The sequence below is a fragment of the Bubalus kerabau genome, chromosome 8 (genome assembly GCF_029407905.1).
Source record: "Bubalus kerabau isolate K-KA32 ecotype Philippines breed swamp buffalo chromosome 8, PCC_UOA_SB_1v2, whole genome shotgun sequence".
NCBI classification, from domain to species: domain Eukaryota; kingdom Metazoa; phylum Chordata; class Mammalia; order Artiodactyla; family Bovidae; genus Bubalus; species Bubalus kerabau.
The window spans coordinates 29262983-29281695 of NC_073631.1; the positions used below are offsets into that span (position 1 = coordinate 29262983).

The 18713-nt window shown below is 34.6% G+C and overlaps 1 protein-coding gene across 3 annotated transcripts in view; it reads right to left on the reverse strand.

Annotated features, from left to right (window-relative positions):
* SNX13 (sorting nexin 13) overlaps positions 1 to 18713 on the reverse strand; it is a 143480-nt gene that overhangs the window by 22157 nt on the left and 102610 nt on the right. For 2 of the 3 annotated variants that reach the window (XM_055589929.1, XM_055589931.1), the window contains 3 exons: positions 8714 to 8751; positions 4490 to 4559; positions 217 to 389 (listed from right to left, as the gene is read on the reverse strand). In XM_055589929.1, coding sequence (XP_055445904.1) covers positions 217 to 389; positions 4490 to 4559; positions 8714 to 8751 — 281 coding nt within the window. The remainder of the gene's footprint in view (positions 1 to 216; positions 390 to 4489; positions 4560 to 8713; positions 8752 to 18713) is intronic. The other variant, XM_055589930.1, reaches the window with a different exon arrangement.

Here is an 18713-nt window from a genome sequence, read left to right on the forward strand (position 1 = left end):
ATCATTGGTACTTTGTCACTAGTCCACAATGATTAGGACTTTAAAATTTATTAGTTAAATGGACAAAATCATTCTAACATTCACTGTTGATTATAAAAAATTGTTACCTTATTTTCTTAGCTTTGGTCAGTATCTTAGTATCACTCACAACCATTCAGAATCAAACATGGAATCACGTGACAATATAAAGCACACAAACTTTAAAAACCTCACGACCTGTTCAGTGATCCTCATGTGGAAGTCGTGGAAGTCACTGTAGCGACGGTAGGTCTTCCACATCTCCTCAGTGTTCACGTTGCGCCGGTGCACAGTGATGGCGTACAACGCGTATGTCTTGCCATGATCGTTACAGACGCCTGCCACAGCATATGGGTCATAGTGAGCATATACTAGTCATTTAAGACAAAATGAAGAGGAACAAAAGACACAAAAAGGAGGAAGATGAAGAACGAAAACAAAAAGGACAACATGAAATGGAGAATTTGAAATGACAGGTAAGACAAAGGATGTCACCAGGATAAGATAGATTCCTGTCATCTGTACTCACAGCCATAAGATGTTCTATGTGTTGGTTACATTACAAAATTACCTACAAGGCTATCATGATACTACCAACAACACAGTGATGTCCACTTTGGATTCTCTTTCCAAAGAGCTTTTAACAGAAACAAAACAATACCTTCTGTGTTAGCCTTCACTGTTCAGCTGTAACTTAATTAATATTGATAGCTCTGAAATTGAACTGCAAGCAAAAGCTACAGGGTAAGATCTATCTGGACTTCCCAGGTGGCTCTGGGGTAAAGAATCTGCCTGCCAATGAAGGAGATGCAGGTTTGATCTCTGGATTGGGAAGATCCCCTGGAGGAGGAAATGGCAACCTATTCCAGTATTCTTGCCTGGAGAATCCCAGGGACAGATGAGCCTGGTGGGCTATAGCCAATGACAAGACTGAGCGACTAAAACAACAACAAACAACAAGATCTATCTGATCTTTTGGCAAATCTTTCTCATTCACAATATATAGCAATTTACAAGTATAATTTATTCTGAAGACTTTTCTAAGAAGTCATTTTTTTCTACTGAATTGACACAAACCATCCAAGTCAGGCAGTCTTGAAAATCAAAACCCATTCCTATTTTGTACAGATCTTGAGTAAAGAGATGTACTTTGAATAATTCCTTCTCATTTTCCATCTTCCCACCCCAAAGCCATGTTGTATTCTACTTAAGATCACCTTTTCAGGTCTCCAGCAATTTAACTAAGTCTCCACTCATCTGTACCTGGTCTGCTTTTTAATTCATTCACTCACCTTAATTTCAATAACTATTTTTTGATTTCTATAACTGGATGTGGTTCATTTTTACAGTGTGGTATTCTTGGCTTGTTTTATCTCTACGATTATTTTTATCATACTCCCTGTGGTACACAACTACTTGAGGATGGCTGAATCTTATATCACCCACATGTGATATGACAGCCTTTCAATTTCATATGAGTGATACCATTCCCAACCATGACCTTGACATTCTTTGCTCTTTCCTCTGACAGTAGGCTAAGCTCTTCTAGTTCCTCTTTCATATCAAGTCACCCTCTGTGAATCTGGGCTTTATGCAAAGGCCTGTGGTTCCAGGCTTTCCTCCGCCTTAGCCCATTTGTGCCTCTTTTAAATTTGAGGGCACAGAAATGCTATCAAAATTAAAAGAGCAGTCTTTACACTCCTATAAGCTCTTTGGCTTCACTTCCTCTTCATTTCCCTATATTTGCTTTTCCTCATAGTCTATTCCACCTGTAGATTTCCCCTTTTAGGTATTTTTATTCTACTGTTTTCAGTGTTTCTATGTGTAGGAAGCAAATTTTTGCATAGCAGTTTAGACTATCTTGTTGACCAGAAGTATAAATTGCTCTTGTAAAAAAAACAAGTGGCCAAGCTTTGGAGCTGACTAAATATTTTGTATTTTATACATACTTAGGCAAAGAAAGGTCTGAGCAGCTTCTTAGTAAATTATTTTAATCACAAAACAGCTACAAATTTATACTGGCAAAAGCAGTTCTACAGAAATCTCTCCCAGGTTTTCATGAAAGTTTTTCTATGATTTGCACTTTGTATTCAGAATTGTCCTTCATTTCCTTTCTATCTAATATCAGTGTTCCTGATTTGACAAAATCTAAGACTGGGGACTGATGTTGAGGCTGAAACTCCAATACTTTGGCCACTTGATGTGAAGAGCTGACTCATTCGAAAAGACCCTGATGCTGGGAAAGATTGAGGGCAGGAGGAGAAGGGGACAACAGAGGACGAGATGGTTGGATGGCATCACCAACTCAATGGACATGGGTTTGGGTAGACTCTGGGAGTTGGTGATGGACAGGGAGGCCTGGCGTGCTGCGGTTCATGGGGTCGCAAAAAGTCGGACACGACTGAACAACTGAACTGAACTGAACTGAAGACTGGGGATACACCTGGGTCATCTTGCTGTCAGAGACTTTCTTATTCACTGTTCACCTCTTTCAATTATCCTTCACTCAGAGACCCATGCAGAACAAACTGTACAACACTTCATCACATTAAAAAACCACCATCACTCAACAGTGTCAGCATGTCAACAAGGGAATGGCTTTACATGCTGTGTTCAGGACAGGTTTGGGAAAGGATAACAGAAACCAGGGGCCACTTAGGCAGCAAACCATAACCAATTATGAGTTAATAAAAACAAGGAAACTATCAAGAAATAGAAAAGGAAAGAAGAAAGGAATGTCAGAAAGCATTTTAAAAAATAATAGTCAGATTTGTTACAAATTTGATAGGCAGGGAGATCAGACTAGGATGGGTACACAAAAGGAAAAATATGGGGCTATTATAAAACAAGCCCTAAGATAGAAAGGTAATTTGATTTTAAAAGATATAGATCAGTCTTATGGACTCTGTGGGAGAGGGAGAGGGTGGGGAGATTTGGGAGAATGGCATTGAAACATGTATAATATCATGTATGAAACGAGTCGCCAGTCCAGGTTCGATGCACGATACTGGATGCTTGGGGCTGGTGCACTGGGACGACCCAGAGGGAGGGTATGGGGAGGGAGGAAGGAAAAGGGTTCAGGATGGGGAACACAGGTATACCTGTGGCGGATTCATTTCGATATTTGGCAAAACTAATACAATATTGTAAAGTTTAAAAATAAAATTAAAAAAAAAGATAATGAGGCTACATACATTTTCAGATGATGGTGAGATATTACAGTGGAAATAATAGGTTGTGTTTTCATTAGGACAACATTACTACTCATGGCAGGTGCTGTGCAACCTCTTCGTTACTAATCTATAACCAGATAAGGAACCAGGACCAGGATAGAAATAAATCTCATCACTAAGCATTGTCTAACCTAGCCACTATTTTTTAAAACAAGATTCCTCAATGAAGGGCCAGTCCACTAGTCCATAAGTACACTGCACTAGTTCTACTTCCTGTCATAAGGTTAAGGACATGGGATCCAGATTCAAAGAGACTCTGGAGCCCAACTAGTAAAGTAAATGTTTATCGAACAAACACTAATATATATTGCCCCCCATGTAACTACTAATACAATTAGTATTAGTTGAGTATTAGTATGAGGCAAGTATTACTATTATCCCATTTCACAGATGAGGAATTAAGATACAGAGAAGTTAAGACTCATCCAAGTTCACCCAACTATTAAGTGGCAAAGCTGGGGTTTAAACCCAAGCAATTTGGATAAAAAGTTGTGCTCTTAACTACTCTAGTGTACTGCCTCTTGAGTGATTATACATAATTTTGTCTGACAGAAAGAACAACTTATTAAAAATGCTTAGTATAATGCTTCCATATCCTTTAAGAAGCTGATAAATACTTGTTGAATGAATGGACAAAACAGCTAGAATACCAGAATCCTCAGAAAAGAGAGATCCACATAAGAATCATGAGAAACAAGATAAGAAAACCATCACTGACATTATCTAATAACTCAATAACAATGATGAAATTTTTTCCTCAAGTCACTGGCCATTTTGTACACATGCTAATTCAGTCATGAATCTCACCTCACCCAAGCATTTCTTGTTTTCGTAAACTCTTATACAAAAGCTTCATTTACCCAGAAATCTACTGACTTCTGCATGTATGAAAACAAATACTAAACTAAAATCTGCCCCAAAACAATTTACTAAGAATTATGCAGACAATTATCAGCTAGACTCAAAGAAAAGATTGGTTTCAAAGTTTATCAGCAATGACAAAATGCTCAGAATTTATCCTTTTTCAAATGATAACAGTAACAACCTTAAAGAAAGGAAATACACATATAATAATAAACATTATAGAATTTAATGAAGAATATGCTACAGAAAAAAAGTAACATGAAAATATGACTAAAGGATAGAAAAATGATTTGTAAAAATAAATGTGGAAGATAAGGTAGTGATAATGATACTCAATAGTTTTTAAGTAATAATTAAACCACAAAGTATCTTACCAGTGTCTGAAATGTAGGCGTGAAGTTGTACTGAGTCATCAGAAGATACATTTGAAAGGTCATCTAAAGACTGATGAGGGAAAAAAATTAGAAAACAAAAATTTTAAATTCTATAGGAAAGAAAGTGTTAAAGATTTCTATATCATATACATTACTCATTTTTGCTCTATGTCCTTATCTGTACCTCCCTCTCACAAACAATAATTCTTTGTTTATACTAATAAGAGAAAGAGAAGATAAGATTAAACTGTAAAACAAAGTAATTTAATAATCGACTTAATAAATACATCAGATTATTTCTTCCTTCATTACCTGTCCACATACTATAATTTGCTTCTTCTCAATTATATTCAATATATGGCAAGAAAAAATGTGGATAAAAATAAGTAGACATGTTCTTTTTTTATTATTATTATTTTTTACTTTACAATATTGTATTGGTTTTGCCATACACTGACATGAATCCGCCATGTGTGTACATGTGTTCTCCATCCTGAACCCCCCTCTCACTTCCCTTGCCTAGTAGACATGTTCTTAAATCAAGATTTCACTTTTTTGATGTTGAAATATATTAGAGCCAACTGTGTATTAACACTTTTGTTAACTTAGAAATAATTTTAGTTAGACTCCTTATCATAATCGTACCTACATCAAAGGGTATGTGAGGACTAAATGAAGACATGTAAAACATTTAGAAGACTGTTAACACAAAAAATGTTAGCTAATATTATGATTATTTACTAAATGAAGTGAATCTAAGGTTAAGATTTAGTTATTTTTTAAAAAATAATTCCATAAACAAAAATTATTACTGATTGATTCAGAATAAATTTTTTAACTATAGACTTTGGCTCAAAACTTTTTTGCTCCATGTCCACACACCCACACTTACACAGAGGGAACATAAGGATATAATGAAGGCGAGACTGTATGGAAAAGAGTTAACACAACAGACCTTAAGTTGTTCTCCTTAGAAAGGACGGCCTGGGACAATATCTAGGAAGTTAGATTTAGAAAAAGTTCCCATCATTCCTAACTGCTAAAGTGGCTTACTCTACCTAAACTATCTATATAGACAATGTGGTTTACACCAAATACCCACTTTTCTCCTGGGAGTCAGTTTAGTACATGCTGGACAAATGGTGCCTTGTGTGAACTACCTTCAATAAAAACCTTGGGCACTTATGTCTCAGATAAGCTTTCCTGGTAGCAGCATTTCACACATGTTGTCATATTCACTGCCAGCGCAATTAAGTCTATGCTATGTGACTTCCATGGGAGAAGATTTGTGGAAACTTGAGCCAGGTTTTCTCTGGACTTTGCCCCATCCACCTTTTCCTTTTGCTGATTCTGCTTTATATCCTTCCGCTATAATAAATCTTAGCTGTGAGTACAGCTATGCTGGGGTCTGTGAGTCCTTTTAGTAAATCAGTGAACACAGGAGTGGTCTTAGGGACTGTAACACACAGACAGCATATGACTCAGGCATATTTTACACTTGAAAAACCACGGGATCTGAATGAACTTTGGATTCCTAATGTGGTATTACCAGTTATTAATGAGTCATCTAAATGACCTTAATGCAGTCATGCATATGACATAAAGCCATTTAAAATTAAGCAATTGCATCCTAAGAAGAAAGCCAAAATTCTATCTACTAAAGACTGATCATCAGAAGAAACAAAATTTGGTAACTTCATACAGACGATCCATAAGTCAAGTGGGAAAACTCTTCAATTAAATTAGATCTAGTCCAGACTTTGCCACTGATAACCTTAATAGACTTTAGCCATATCAGTACGTCTTTCTTGTATTTCAGTTTTCCCAATGGTAATGGTGTATTATCTGTTCTACAACTCTATCAGGATATAATGTGAATGAAAATACTTTGAAAGAATTAGAATGCACTTAATTTTTTAACTGACCTACAACAAAACATTTTGACAAATAGCAGAACCTTTGTTTTATAATTATTTTACATGAAAGATAGAACCCCAAGGGAAATGGAATAGTCTACAAAATTTAAAATTGTTATCTACTGTAATCTTCTAACTATAAGCTAGCACAGGGAATATAAAATAATCACCTTTTTCAAAAAAGCATTATTATTACTGGTAACCTTCCTTTGCAGGTAAACATATAAAAAGTTATATGTTGCTTTCTTATTACTTTAACCATGTTAGCATCTTATACTATGCAAGCCAGAAGCTGTTGAAAAACTCTGTATATAAATGCCTTTTCTAGCACATGTAAAATATGCAATTAATATTTACATTAAGTATGATGAAAAAATTCAATGAAATGTCTCTTAATCATTAGTCACAGTTATAATGCATGTGTAAATATCAACTAGACTATATAAAGTTACAACTGATAACATTATAACCATGGAACTACACTGTGATTTAGAAGTATAAGTAGTGATTAATCAAAGAAAACTGTGATTTCAAAACAAGTGCATTAATGTTGTTCTGAAATAAAATACAGTTTGCAAAGTGACCATGGGTTAAGATTCTTGAACTTCTTGCCAAAAAAAGAAGTGTTTTTTGTAACATTATGCTAGGATAAAAACCAAAAATTGAAATTTACTACGATAATCAATTCAGCAAACAGAACTACAATGGCACTTCGAAATGCTTATAATCTATGTGCTAACCTCAATTACAAAATGAGTAAACCACCACAGTAAATATTTTCTTTGCTTAGTTTGCTGGAATAAACTATAATGATGCAGTTTATAATTTTAATACAATTAATAAATATTATCTTCATTAAATATGAAAAAAACCTGATAACAATTTTTTGTAATCAAACTATTGTTAAAATTCAACTGTTTATTCAAATTTATCTTAGTATTTAAAAAAAAGAATCCAAAAGACTCCAGCTACTTAAAAGCTTGGATTTAACAGATTTGTGTGAAAAACAAAAACTGTAAGTCACTGATGTCACGTGTCACCTTTTTCAATTCAGACTGTTTTGCTTTATATCACTATAGGATAAAAGGAATCTCTTTTATTTGAAAAAGCATTTATTCCAGATAGGGAATGAAGAAAAAATATTTTTTAATAGTGTTCAAACACTTGTACAAGAACTACAAACATGAGTACTAAAAAATTTCAATGCAAGGAAAAGTTTCATCATATTTGGAAACTTATTCTTCCTAATGGGCATTATATTGCTAACACTGTTCAGTCTCTAGGAGCTATTCCTTTTTGTCATAACTCTATGGAATATTAGAAGCAAATGGTAATGATAACAGATAATTTAGGAAAATACTTAAAACATTACAAAATATCTGACATAACACTATTGCTGATTTCCTTTAGGGTTTTGTTTAAGGTTATACGTTGTACAATAATGGAACGTTGATACAATAAGGTCATTTTAGAAATAAATGTCATACTAAGGAACATAAGACAATGGACCTCCCAACTACTTATCTATTACAAAAAGTTCAAAAGAAAAAGTCACGTAGGTAGTAGAAGGAAAAACAAAGCAAACAATCTCTCCCCATCCTCAACAAATTCTGGACTGAAACTTGCACACAACACTAATATTTCTCTCTAGTAGTATTTTATGAAACAAGGTATTCAATGGCAAGCATGGATATATAAGAGAACTGAAATGTTCATTATTTCACATTTCACCTTGAATATATGAAATGCCAATGAAGTTTATATGATAAAAATGTGTCATTCTTAAATCTGTAATCACAGAATACAGTTGCTTAATTCTTGTAAAAGCTTAAAAAATGTTTGTTTTTTTTTTTCAATAAACTGAACTTGTTAGCGTGGACCTTAAGAAATATCTTTAGGTTTTCAGGTATCCCAACCAGTTTTATATTTCTTTTCTAATTACAAGAAGAAAAAACTAATTCCAATGTAAACATTTATATGTCATAAATTTACTGCCCATCATAGCACTGATCAGAGTGAAATATTAAATATTGAGGTTGAAAATAATGAAATCATTATTATCACTTGCAACTAAATCAGGCAGGTGATTTAAACCCATTTTTTAAAAAGAAAATAAATTTCATTTCATTAAGTTCTAATCCACAGATCCCTTATATGTGAATTTAATATTTCTATAAAAGTGCAACAGCTTTTTATAAAGGATGATTTGAGGGTTCTAATACGTCATTTATTTACATATGTTAAGGCTCAGTTTTTCATATTATTTTCAGGCCACTTTAAGAATTAAAGTAGTCATAACAGTACTTACCAAATTTATGCTTCCTGTAGGAGACCCATTAAAAGATTCTGTGAGAAGGAAGATTCAACTTAGTATACAGTCAAAAACTCTTCCAACAGTGCTTTAGCTATCTAAGGTTCAAACACCGAGAATGAAAGCCACAGAGGCCAAGAAAGAACAATAAAGAAAACTGTGGTACACTACTCCCAAAAACCTGTTTTCATGGTTTTCTAAGCCAGGTTATTTCAGTGAAAACAGTTATGTACCTAAGTTGTTCCCCTCTCCCCCAAAAAGGCATTTATGTACAAAAAAAAGCATTTTATGTATTTTATTCTCATAGTACCATATTAAATTGTCTAATGTAAACATGAGGTAAACACTGCAGAATGACATCTGAAATTGTCATTTGAAATGAATGACATTTCACACCAGGAAATGTCAGAGGTATTTTGTTACTTCTGTCTCACTGGGTTAATATTACAAATAAAATTATTCTTTAATATGAAAGATAAAAAGTTGTTTATTAAACCTATAAAGTCCACTTATTCACAGTTGGTCTGTATCAAAAATGCTATAGTCTAGATTCTTAAATCAATATACAATTAGTAGAACAAAAGGCAAATAAAAACTAGAAATTATTTTTAAAAATTAATGTTAGAGTAATTATTAAAATTAACATCTTTTCCCTCAGAATTTTAGTATATATCTGATCAAATTAAGTTATCAATTAAGATATCACTTTGTAAAAACACAAAGGAATATACAGCAAAGCAATATTCATAAACAGTTTAAAGTTATTATATGGCTTGTAGCATATTAGATATTATTTATAGTTTGGATCTCTAGATGCGTCTTCAAAGGAAATTTCTATTACTATTGACAGAGGTAGCTAGTGTTGCCTTCCAACTTCAACACCTCTAACTGTCCAAGAACATTTCTCAGTTCCTCAAAGCTCTGAACACAAAAATAGGAAATTCCACCTAGGATAATTAAAATGGATAAAAAAAATAGTTCTCTATCCTCCTTATTCAATTATATACCTCTTACCTTCTTTGGGCTGCCCACCTCTTAAGTCTTCCCACCAAAGACATGTCAAAAGAAAAACTAGGAGCAAAACAGGGGCTTCCCTGGTGGATCAGTGGTAAAGAACCCATCTGGAGATGCAGGAGACATGGGTTTGATCCCTGGACTGGGAAGATTCCCTGGAGAAGGAAATGGCAACCCCCTCCAGTACTCTTGTTTGGGAAATCCCATGGACAGAGGAGCCTAATGGGATACAGCCCATGTAGTTGCAAAAAAGTCAGAATTTAGCAACTAAACAAGAACAAAGGAGCAAAACAAGGCATGGTTTACTTTCTTACTTAACAATAAGATTCAGAAATTTAGACTGTCTAAAGCCAATGGAGATCTGTATTTAATCAAGACTTTAACAACTGCTTAAAAATATTAGAAAACAAAAGAAGCTATTGTTTGAAACGATGAGGAAAAATGTGATTGAAATTAAAATTTAAAAGGGAAAGCATAATTTAAATATTTAAAAGGCTGTGAATTTGTTTTAATAAAGGAAAAAATATCTACCCTTAAAATAACTTAGAGCTAAACTAACTAAAGAAGGCAATCTCACGGACAAAGATAAGGAAGACAGAAGAGAGAGAGTATGGGTAAGCTAGCCATCCAGCTACCTACCTACCTACAGAAGTTTAATTAAATAAGAATGAAATTTAATTAAATAGGAATGAAATTTCTTCTAAAACAAAGAAAAACTACCACAGGATATTATTATACATGGTAAGACTTTACCCACTAACTTTGTGCTCAATTAACCTACATTAAAAAAAAAGGTGGGGGCAGCTACACATTGAACACTAGATTGAATCATTATTTCAGAATGTCTAAAAAGCAGCCAGAATTTCAAGACTTTAAAAAATACACAAAGTATCAGGAAGCTTAATTTTTAAAAGTCAGAAAATGAATTTATAACCAGAAAATATAAGGTCTATTTTAATTAATCCTATACAAACAAGAAAATTATAAGCATTACTACTTGAAAAACTTGTAGCAAATGCCTAAAACCTAAACACTGACAAATATACATAACACCCATTTTTAATAAAAATGTTTCAAATTATACCCATGATTCCATATACTTTCTTAACATGGTTTCAAAAAAGTATTAGGCAATTTCTCAGTTATAAAACATGTAAGAGCTCATTAATTAGGACATGTTAAAAAGCAATGTCCCAGACAGATAAAAGATATATGTGTATATATTAATTCCAAACTACAATCAATGATTCCAGTGTGAGGGACTACTCAATGGCTGACATAAAAGAAAAGTTCATTTGATTCAGATCAAAATCAGCGGCAGGGGGAAAAAACAAAAAAACAAAAAACCTCTTAATCTACTTTGTGTTTGAAATAAGTATGACATTTTGGGAAGTTTGAGATCACATAAATAATTTGCTTCCATCAGTCACAAGACAAATATAAATGGAAGCTAAAAGTCAGTTTAGAAGATTCTGGAAGAGTTTTTACACTATAGGATCAAAAACTACTCCCACAGAATATATTGCTACTATGATCATTATATAATACATGGATGCTTATAAATCAGCTGCTTATGATTTAATTTATCTTCTTTCTTTCTGGGTCAGATAGCAAATCCATTTCACAACACTAAGCAAATTTCTAAAGTAGACAAAATTAAAATATACAATGAAAACATTTATAATAGTCCTTTAAGGAAGGAGAGTTTCTACTACAAATTTCATATCAGCTCTGTAAAAGATTTTTCAAGAGACAGTAAATAGATACAATATATAATAAACTTGAAGTACAGTGATTTTACTATTGAGCTGGCAGAGAAGTGCTCTTAAAAATAGAAAACTCCCTCATTAAGCAATCAAATACAGTTAACAGAATACTATTTCAGTTTTACAAATAACCAAGATACTAGATCAACAATCAATATAAAAGCTATTGTAACATACAAATTTTTGTAGCTATATTTCTTCTATTACTTAAAAAGTAAAGTCTCACTAATATAGAATAAGGAGTGGGGAGGATGAGTGGAAAAGAGGGGAGGCTAGAAAGCTTCCAAAATAGAGGCATTTGCTAAAGCAGTGCTAACCACTTAATACATCTATTATATCTCCAACTTTAAGTGGTCCTGTCCATTAACTCTATTTATAAGTAAATGAGCATAATTAAAGCACTCTCTTAAATACTTAGTAAAGTCTTTCCCATTTACTTTGTATTTACATTGGTTATTTGCTAGAAATTTTATCAAATCCTAGATACTTCATTAGAGTTTAGTAAGTACTTCTGCATTGAATCACTAGCAAAAATGGTCATCAGGCCTAAAGTCTGCAAATCGTCTAAGGGCTGCCTCTCGCACCATTCTTAAATAGCCAATTATTTACTATGAAGAAACACCGATATTTGTGTTTTGTTTTATATATCATTTTTACATACAGAATTCCATTACAATGTGACAACTCTGAGGTAGGATATTACTACAAGAAGAATAATAGTCTACATTTGTAACTGAGAAAAATGAGGCCTAAAGAAATTAAGTGTTTGGCCAACATCACATAGGTAATAAGTAGTAGAAAAGGAGTAAAATCAAAGTGTTATCACTCTTAAAGTCTGTTTTCTTCACTATACAATGTGAACAGAAGAAAACTGAAAGATTGGAATAAATGACTTGTAGCATATTCTGGCTTATATTATACAGGATTTGGAACAGAATACAATTAAAAACAGAAAAAAATGTTTTTACAATGTTTTATGGTTTATGGAACATTCTCAGAATCATCACTTGTTATCTCATTTAATCTTCTCAATGATCCTATCATTAATCATGGCAATTATTACTTTTACATGCAAAAAAGAAACTACCATAAAAATATTGCGGTGACAATCCCTTTGAAAACATGCTTCAAGAATTTTAAGAGAAATTCTCTTTTCTCGCTCTTCTCCTTTGTTTTTCTTTTCTTTTCCCTTTTTCCCTTCACTCTTTTTTTCTTCACTATGTAAGTTAAATTGTTGTGCTCTCTTTGCTATATTCCCCAGTAGGCAATCTGCTTAGGCTCAGTTTTCCAGATTGAGCATTAGTTAGCTCTGCTTTTAATTGATCAGTATCACATTTGGTTTCCCTTGTTCACCAAGTCTATCTCCTGTACTCTTTTCTTTAGAATACTTTCGTTATAATTGTATGTGTGGAAGTGAATGTATATGTCCCATTATTTCTGTAATTACCTACCTGCTTGATCTCCTCCCACTAGAACACAGGCACTAGTCACCCCTAATAAGAAGTCAATACAAGCCACTTAGACCAACAACCTTTCCCTCCCAGGGCCAAAACCAAAACGAAGAAGGAATACAACCCTAAAGCCTGGGAAAGTGGAGCAAGTTAGAAAAAAGAAAAAAAAAGAAAAGAGAGAAATACAGCACAAATGAAAGAATAAGACAGAAAGTCACAAGACCAAATAAACAAAAATGAAATAAGCAATCTACCTGAAAGAGAGTTCAGAATAATGACAGTAAAGATACTCCAAAGTCTTTGAAATAGAATGGAAAAGATGCAAGAAATAACACAGTTAATACAATCACCAAGGACACAGAAGAAATAAAGAATAATCAAACAAGTATAAATAACACAATTACTGAAATTAAAAATACTCTAGAAGGAACCAATAGCAGAATAACTGAGGCAGAAGAATGGATAAGTGAGCTGAAAGAGAATGGTGAAAATAACTGCTGAAGAGCTGAATAAAGGAAAAAGAATGAATAAAATTGAGGACAGCCTCAGAGACCTTTGGGACAATATTAAACACACCAACACTGGAGTTATGCGGAATCCAGAGGAGTAAGAAAAAAAGAAAGGCACTGAGATAATTTCTGAAGAAATTATAGCTGAAAACTTCCCCAACATGGGAAAGGAAACAGTCAATCAGGTTCAAGAAGCACAGAGTCCCTTACAGGATAAACACATCGAGACACATATTAATAAAGCTAACACAGATTAAATACAAAGAAAGAATATTAAAAGCAGCAAGGGAAAACCCATATGCTTAACAGCAGATCTTTCAGCAGAAACTCTGCAGGCCAGAAGGGAATGGCAGGATATATTTAACGTATTGAAAGAAAAAAATCTATAACCAATATTACTTTACCCAGCAAAGATCTCATTCAAAATTGGAGAAATCAAAAGTTTCACAGACAAGCAAAAGTTAAGAGAATTTAGCACCACCAAACCAGCCTTACAACAAATACCAAATGGACTTACATAGCCAGTAAACACAAGAGAAAAGAAAGACCTACAAAAACAAACCCAAAACAATTAAGAAAATGCCAACAGGAACATATATATCAATAATTACTTTAAATGTAAACAGATAAAATGCACCAACCAAAAGATACAGACGGACTAAATGGATACAAAAACAAGACCCACATATATGCTGCACACAAGAGACCCACTTCAGACCTACAGAAACACAGACTGAGAGTACAAGGATGGAAAAAGAGAGTCTATGCAAATGGAAGCCTAAAGAAAGCCAGAGTGGCAATCATTATTTCAGGCAAAATAGACTTTAAAATAAAGAATATTATGAGAAATAAGGAAAGACACAACACCAATGTTCAAGGGATTAATCCAAGAAGAAGACATAAAATTGTAAATATTTATGCACCCAACATAGGAGCATCTCAATATATATAAGGAAAACACTTACAGGCATAAGAGGGGAAATCAACAGTAATACAATAATAGTAGCAGACTTTAACATCCCACTGACACTGATGGACAGATCATCAAAACAGAGAATCCATAAGGAAACACAAACCTTAAATGAAACATTAGACCAAATGGACCTCACTGGTATCTTCAGGACTTTCCACCAAATGCAGAAAAATATACTTTCTTCTCAAGGGCACGTGGAATATTCTTCAGGACAGACCACATCTTGGGTCACAAATCAAGCCTCAGTAAATTTAAGAAAACTGAAACCGTATCAAGTATCTTCTCTGACCACAATGTTATGAGACTAGATATCAACTATAGGAAAAAAACAACTGCAAAAAACACAAACTCATGGAGATTAAATAATACATTACTAAATAACAAAGAGGTTACTGGAGAAATAATTCTTAAAGATTAAGATTTCTTAAAGATTCTTAAAGAATCCAAAGATTCTTAAAAACAAATTACAACGAAAACACGACAACCCCAAACCTATGGGATTCAGCAAAAGCAGTTCTAAGGAGGAAAGTTTCTAGCAATACAATTCTACCTCAAGAAACAAGAAAAGCATCGAATAGACAACCTAAGTCTACATTCAGAGCAGCTGGAAAAAGAACAAAAAATCCCAAAGTCAGTTGAAGGAAAGAAATCATAAAGATCAGAGGAGAAACAAATAAAGAGGTGAAGGAAACAATAGCAAAGATTAATAAAACTAAAAGCTGGTTCTTTGAGAAGATAAAATTGACAACCCAACAGCCAGACTCATCAAGAAAAAAAGGAAGAAAAATCAAATCAACAAAATTAGAAATGAAAACAGTAGAGGTGGCAACAGACAACATAAAGGATCATATGAGGATATTATGAGCAACCATATGGCTAATAAAATGGACAACCTAGAGGAAATGGACAGATTCTTAGAAAAGTTCCACCTCCCAAGACAGAATCAGGAAAAAAAAGAAATTATGAACAAGCGAATCAGAAACAATGAAATCAAAACTGTGATCCAAAATTTCCCAAAAAACAAAAGCCCAGGGCCAGGTGGCTTCACAGGGGAATTCTGTCAAACACTTAGAGAAGAGCTAATGTCTATTTTTCTGAAAATCTTCAAAAAACCTTCAAGGAAGGAACATTTCCAAACTCATTCTACAAGGCCACAATCACTCTGATACCAAAACCAGGCAAAGACAACACACAAAAAAAGAAAATTACAGGTCAGTATCACTGAGGAACACACATGCAAAAGTCCTCAACAAAATTCTAGCAAAGAGAATTCAAAAACACATTAAAAAGCTCATATACCATGATCAAGTTGGGTTTATTCCATAGATGCAAGAATTCTTCAATATACACAAATCAATCAATGGATATATCATATTAAAAAACTGAAAGATAAAAACCATATGAACATCTCAACAGATGCAGAAAAATCCTTTGACAAAATTCAGCACCCATCTATGATAAAAACGCTTCAAAAAATGGGCACAGATGGAACCTACCTCAACACAGTAAAGGCAATATATGATAAGCCCACAGTAAACATTATTCTCAATGGTGAGAAACTGAAAGCATTCCCTCTACAATCAGGAACAAGACAAGTGTGTCCTCTCTTACCACTATTATTCAACATAGTTTTGGGAGTCCTGCTGCTGCTGCTGCTAAGTCGCTTCAGTCGTGTCTGACTCTGTGCAACCCCATAGATGGCAGCCCACCAGGCTCCCCGGTCCCTGGGATTCTTCAGGCAAGAACACTGGAGTGGGTTGCCATTTCCTTCTCCAATGCATGAAAGTGAAAAGTGAAAGTGAAGTTGACCAGTCATGTCCGACCCTCAGTGACCCCATGGACTGCAGCCTTCCAGGCTCCTCCGTCCATGGGATTTGGGAGTCCTAGGTAAGGTAATTAGAGAAGAAAAAGAAATAAAGAAATCCAGACTGGAAAAAGAAGAAATAAAACTCACTACTTGCAGATGACATGATACTATACAAAGAAAACCCAAAAGAAACTATCAGAAAATTACTAGAGCTAATCAGTGAATTTAGCAAAGTCATGGGATGCAAGGTCAATACACAGAAATCATTTGCATTTCTATATACTTACAATGAAAAATTAGAAAGAGAAATTAAGGAATCAATCCCATTTACCACTGCAACAAAAAGAATGAAATTTCTGGGAATAAACCTATCTATTGACTATGCCAAAGCCTTTGACTGTGTGGATCACAATAAACTGTGGAAAATTCTGAAAGAGATGGGAATGCCAGACCACTTGACCTGACTCTTGAGAAACCTGTATACAGGTCAGGAAGCAACAGTTAGAACTGGACATGGAACAACAGACTGGTTCCAAATAGGAAAAGGAGTACATCAAGGCTGTATATTGCCACCCTGCTTATTTAACTTATATGCAGAGTACATCATGAGAAACGCTGGGCTGGAGGAAGCACAAGCTGGAATCAGACTGCCAGGAGAAATATCAATAACCTCAGATATGCAGATGACACCACCCTTATGGCAGAAAGTAAAGAAGAACTGAAGAGCCTCTTGATGAAAGCGAAAGAAGAGAGTGAAAAAGTTGGCTTAAACTCAACATTCAGAAAACTTAAGATCATGGCATCCGGTCCCATCACTTCATGGCAAAGAGATGAGGAAACAGTGGAAACTGTGGCTGACTATTTTTCTGGGCTCCAAAATCACTGTGGATGGTGATTGCAGCCATGAAATTAAAAGACACTTACTCCTTGGAAGGAAAGTTATGACCAACCTAGATAGCATATTCAAAAGCAGAGACATTACTTTGCCAACAAGGGTCTGTCTAGTCAAGGCTATGGTTTTTCCAGTAGTCATGTAGGGATGTGAGAGTTGGACTATAAAGAAAGCTGAGCACAGAAGAATTGATGCTTTTGAACTGTGGTGTTGGAGAAGACTCTTGAGAGTCCCTTGGACTGTAAGGAGATCCAACCAGTTCATCCTAAAAGAGATCAGTCCTGGGTGTTCACTGGAGGGAATGATGTTGAAGCTGAACTCCAATACTCTGGCCACCTGATACGGAGAGCTGACTCATTTGAAAAGACCCTGATGCTGGGAAAGATTGAGGGCAGGAAGAGAAGGGGACAACAGAGGATGAGATGGTTGGATGGCATCACCAACTCAATGGACATGGGATGAGTGGACTCCAGGAGTTGGTGATGGGACAGGGAGGCCTGGCGTACTGCCGTTCATGGGGTCACAAAGAGTCAGACACGACCTGAGCGACTGAACTGAACTGAACTGAAGGAGACAAAAATACTGTATATGGAAAATTATAATGAAGAAAGAAATCAAAGACAACATTAAACAGAAGGAGAGATATACCAAGTTCCTGGGTTGGAAGAATAAATGTTGTGAAAATGACTATACTACCAAATGCAATCTACAGATTCACAGAGACTACCAACAACATTTTTCACAGAATTAGAACAAAAAATTTCACAATTCATATGGAAACACAAAAGATCCCAAATAGCCAAAGCAGTCTTGAGAAAGAAAATAGAGCTGGAGGGATCAACCTTCCTGACTTCAGTCTATACTACAAAGCTACAGTCATCAAGACAGTATGGTACTGGCACAAAAACAGAAATACAGACTAATGGAATGTGATAGGGAGCCCAGAGATAAACCCATGCACATATGGGTACCTCATTTGACTAAGAAGGCAAGAATATACAATGGGGCAAAGATAACCTCTTCAATAAGTGGTGCTGGGAAAACTGGACAGCTACATGTAAAAGAAGGAAATTAGAACACTTCCTAATGCCATACACAAAGATAAACTCAAAATGAATTAAAGACCTAAATGTAAGACCAGAAAGCACAAAACTTTTAGAGGAAAACATAGAAGAGCACTCAATGACATAAATTAAAGCAAGATCCTCTATGACCCACTTCCTAGAGTAATGGAAACAAAATAAAAATAAAGAAGTGAGACCTAATTAAACTTAAAAGCTTTTGCACAGCAAAGGAAACTACAAACAAGGTGAAAAGACAACCCTCAGAGTGGGAGAAAGTAATAGCAAAGGAAACAACTGACAAAGAATTAATTTCCAAAAAATACAAGCAGTTCATACAACTCAATACCAGAAAAACAAACAACCCAATCAAAAAGTGGGGAAAAGACCTAAACAGACAGCTCTCCAAAGAAGACATACAAAGGGCTAACACACACATGAGAAGATGCTCAACATCGCTCACTATTAGAGAAATGCAAATCAAGAGAAATGCAAATCAAAACTACAATGAGATATCACCTCAC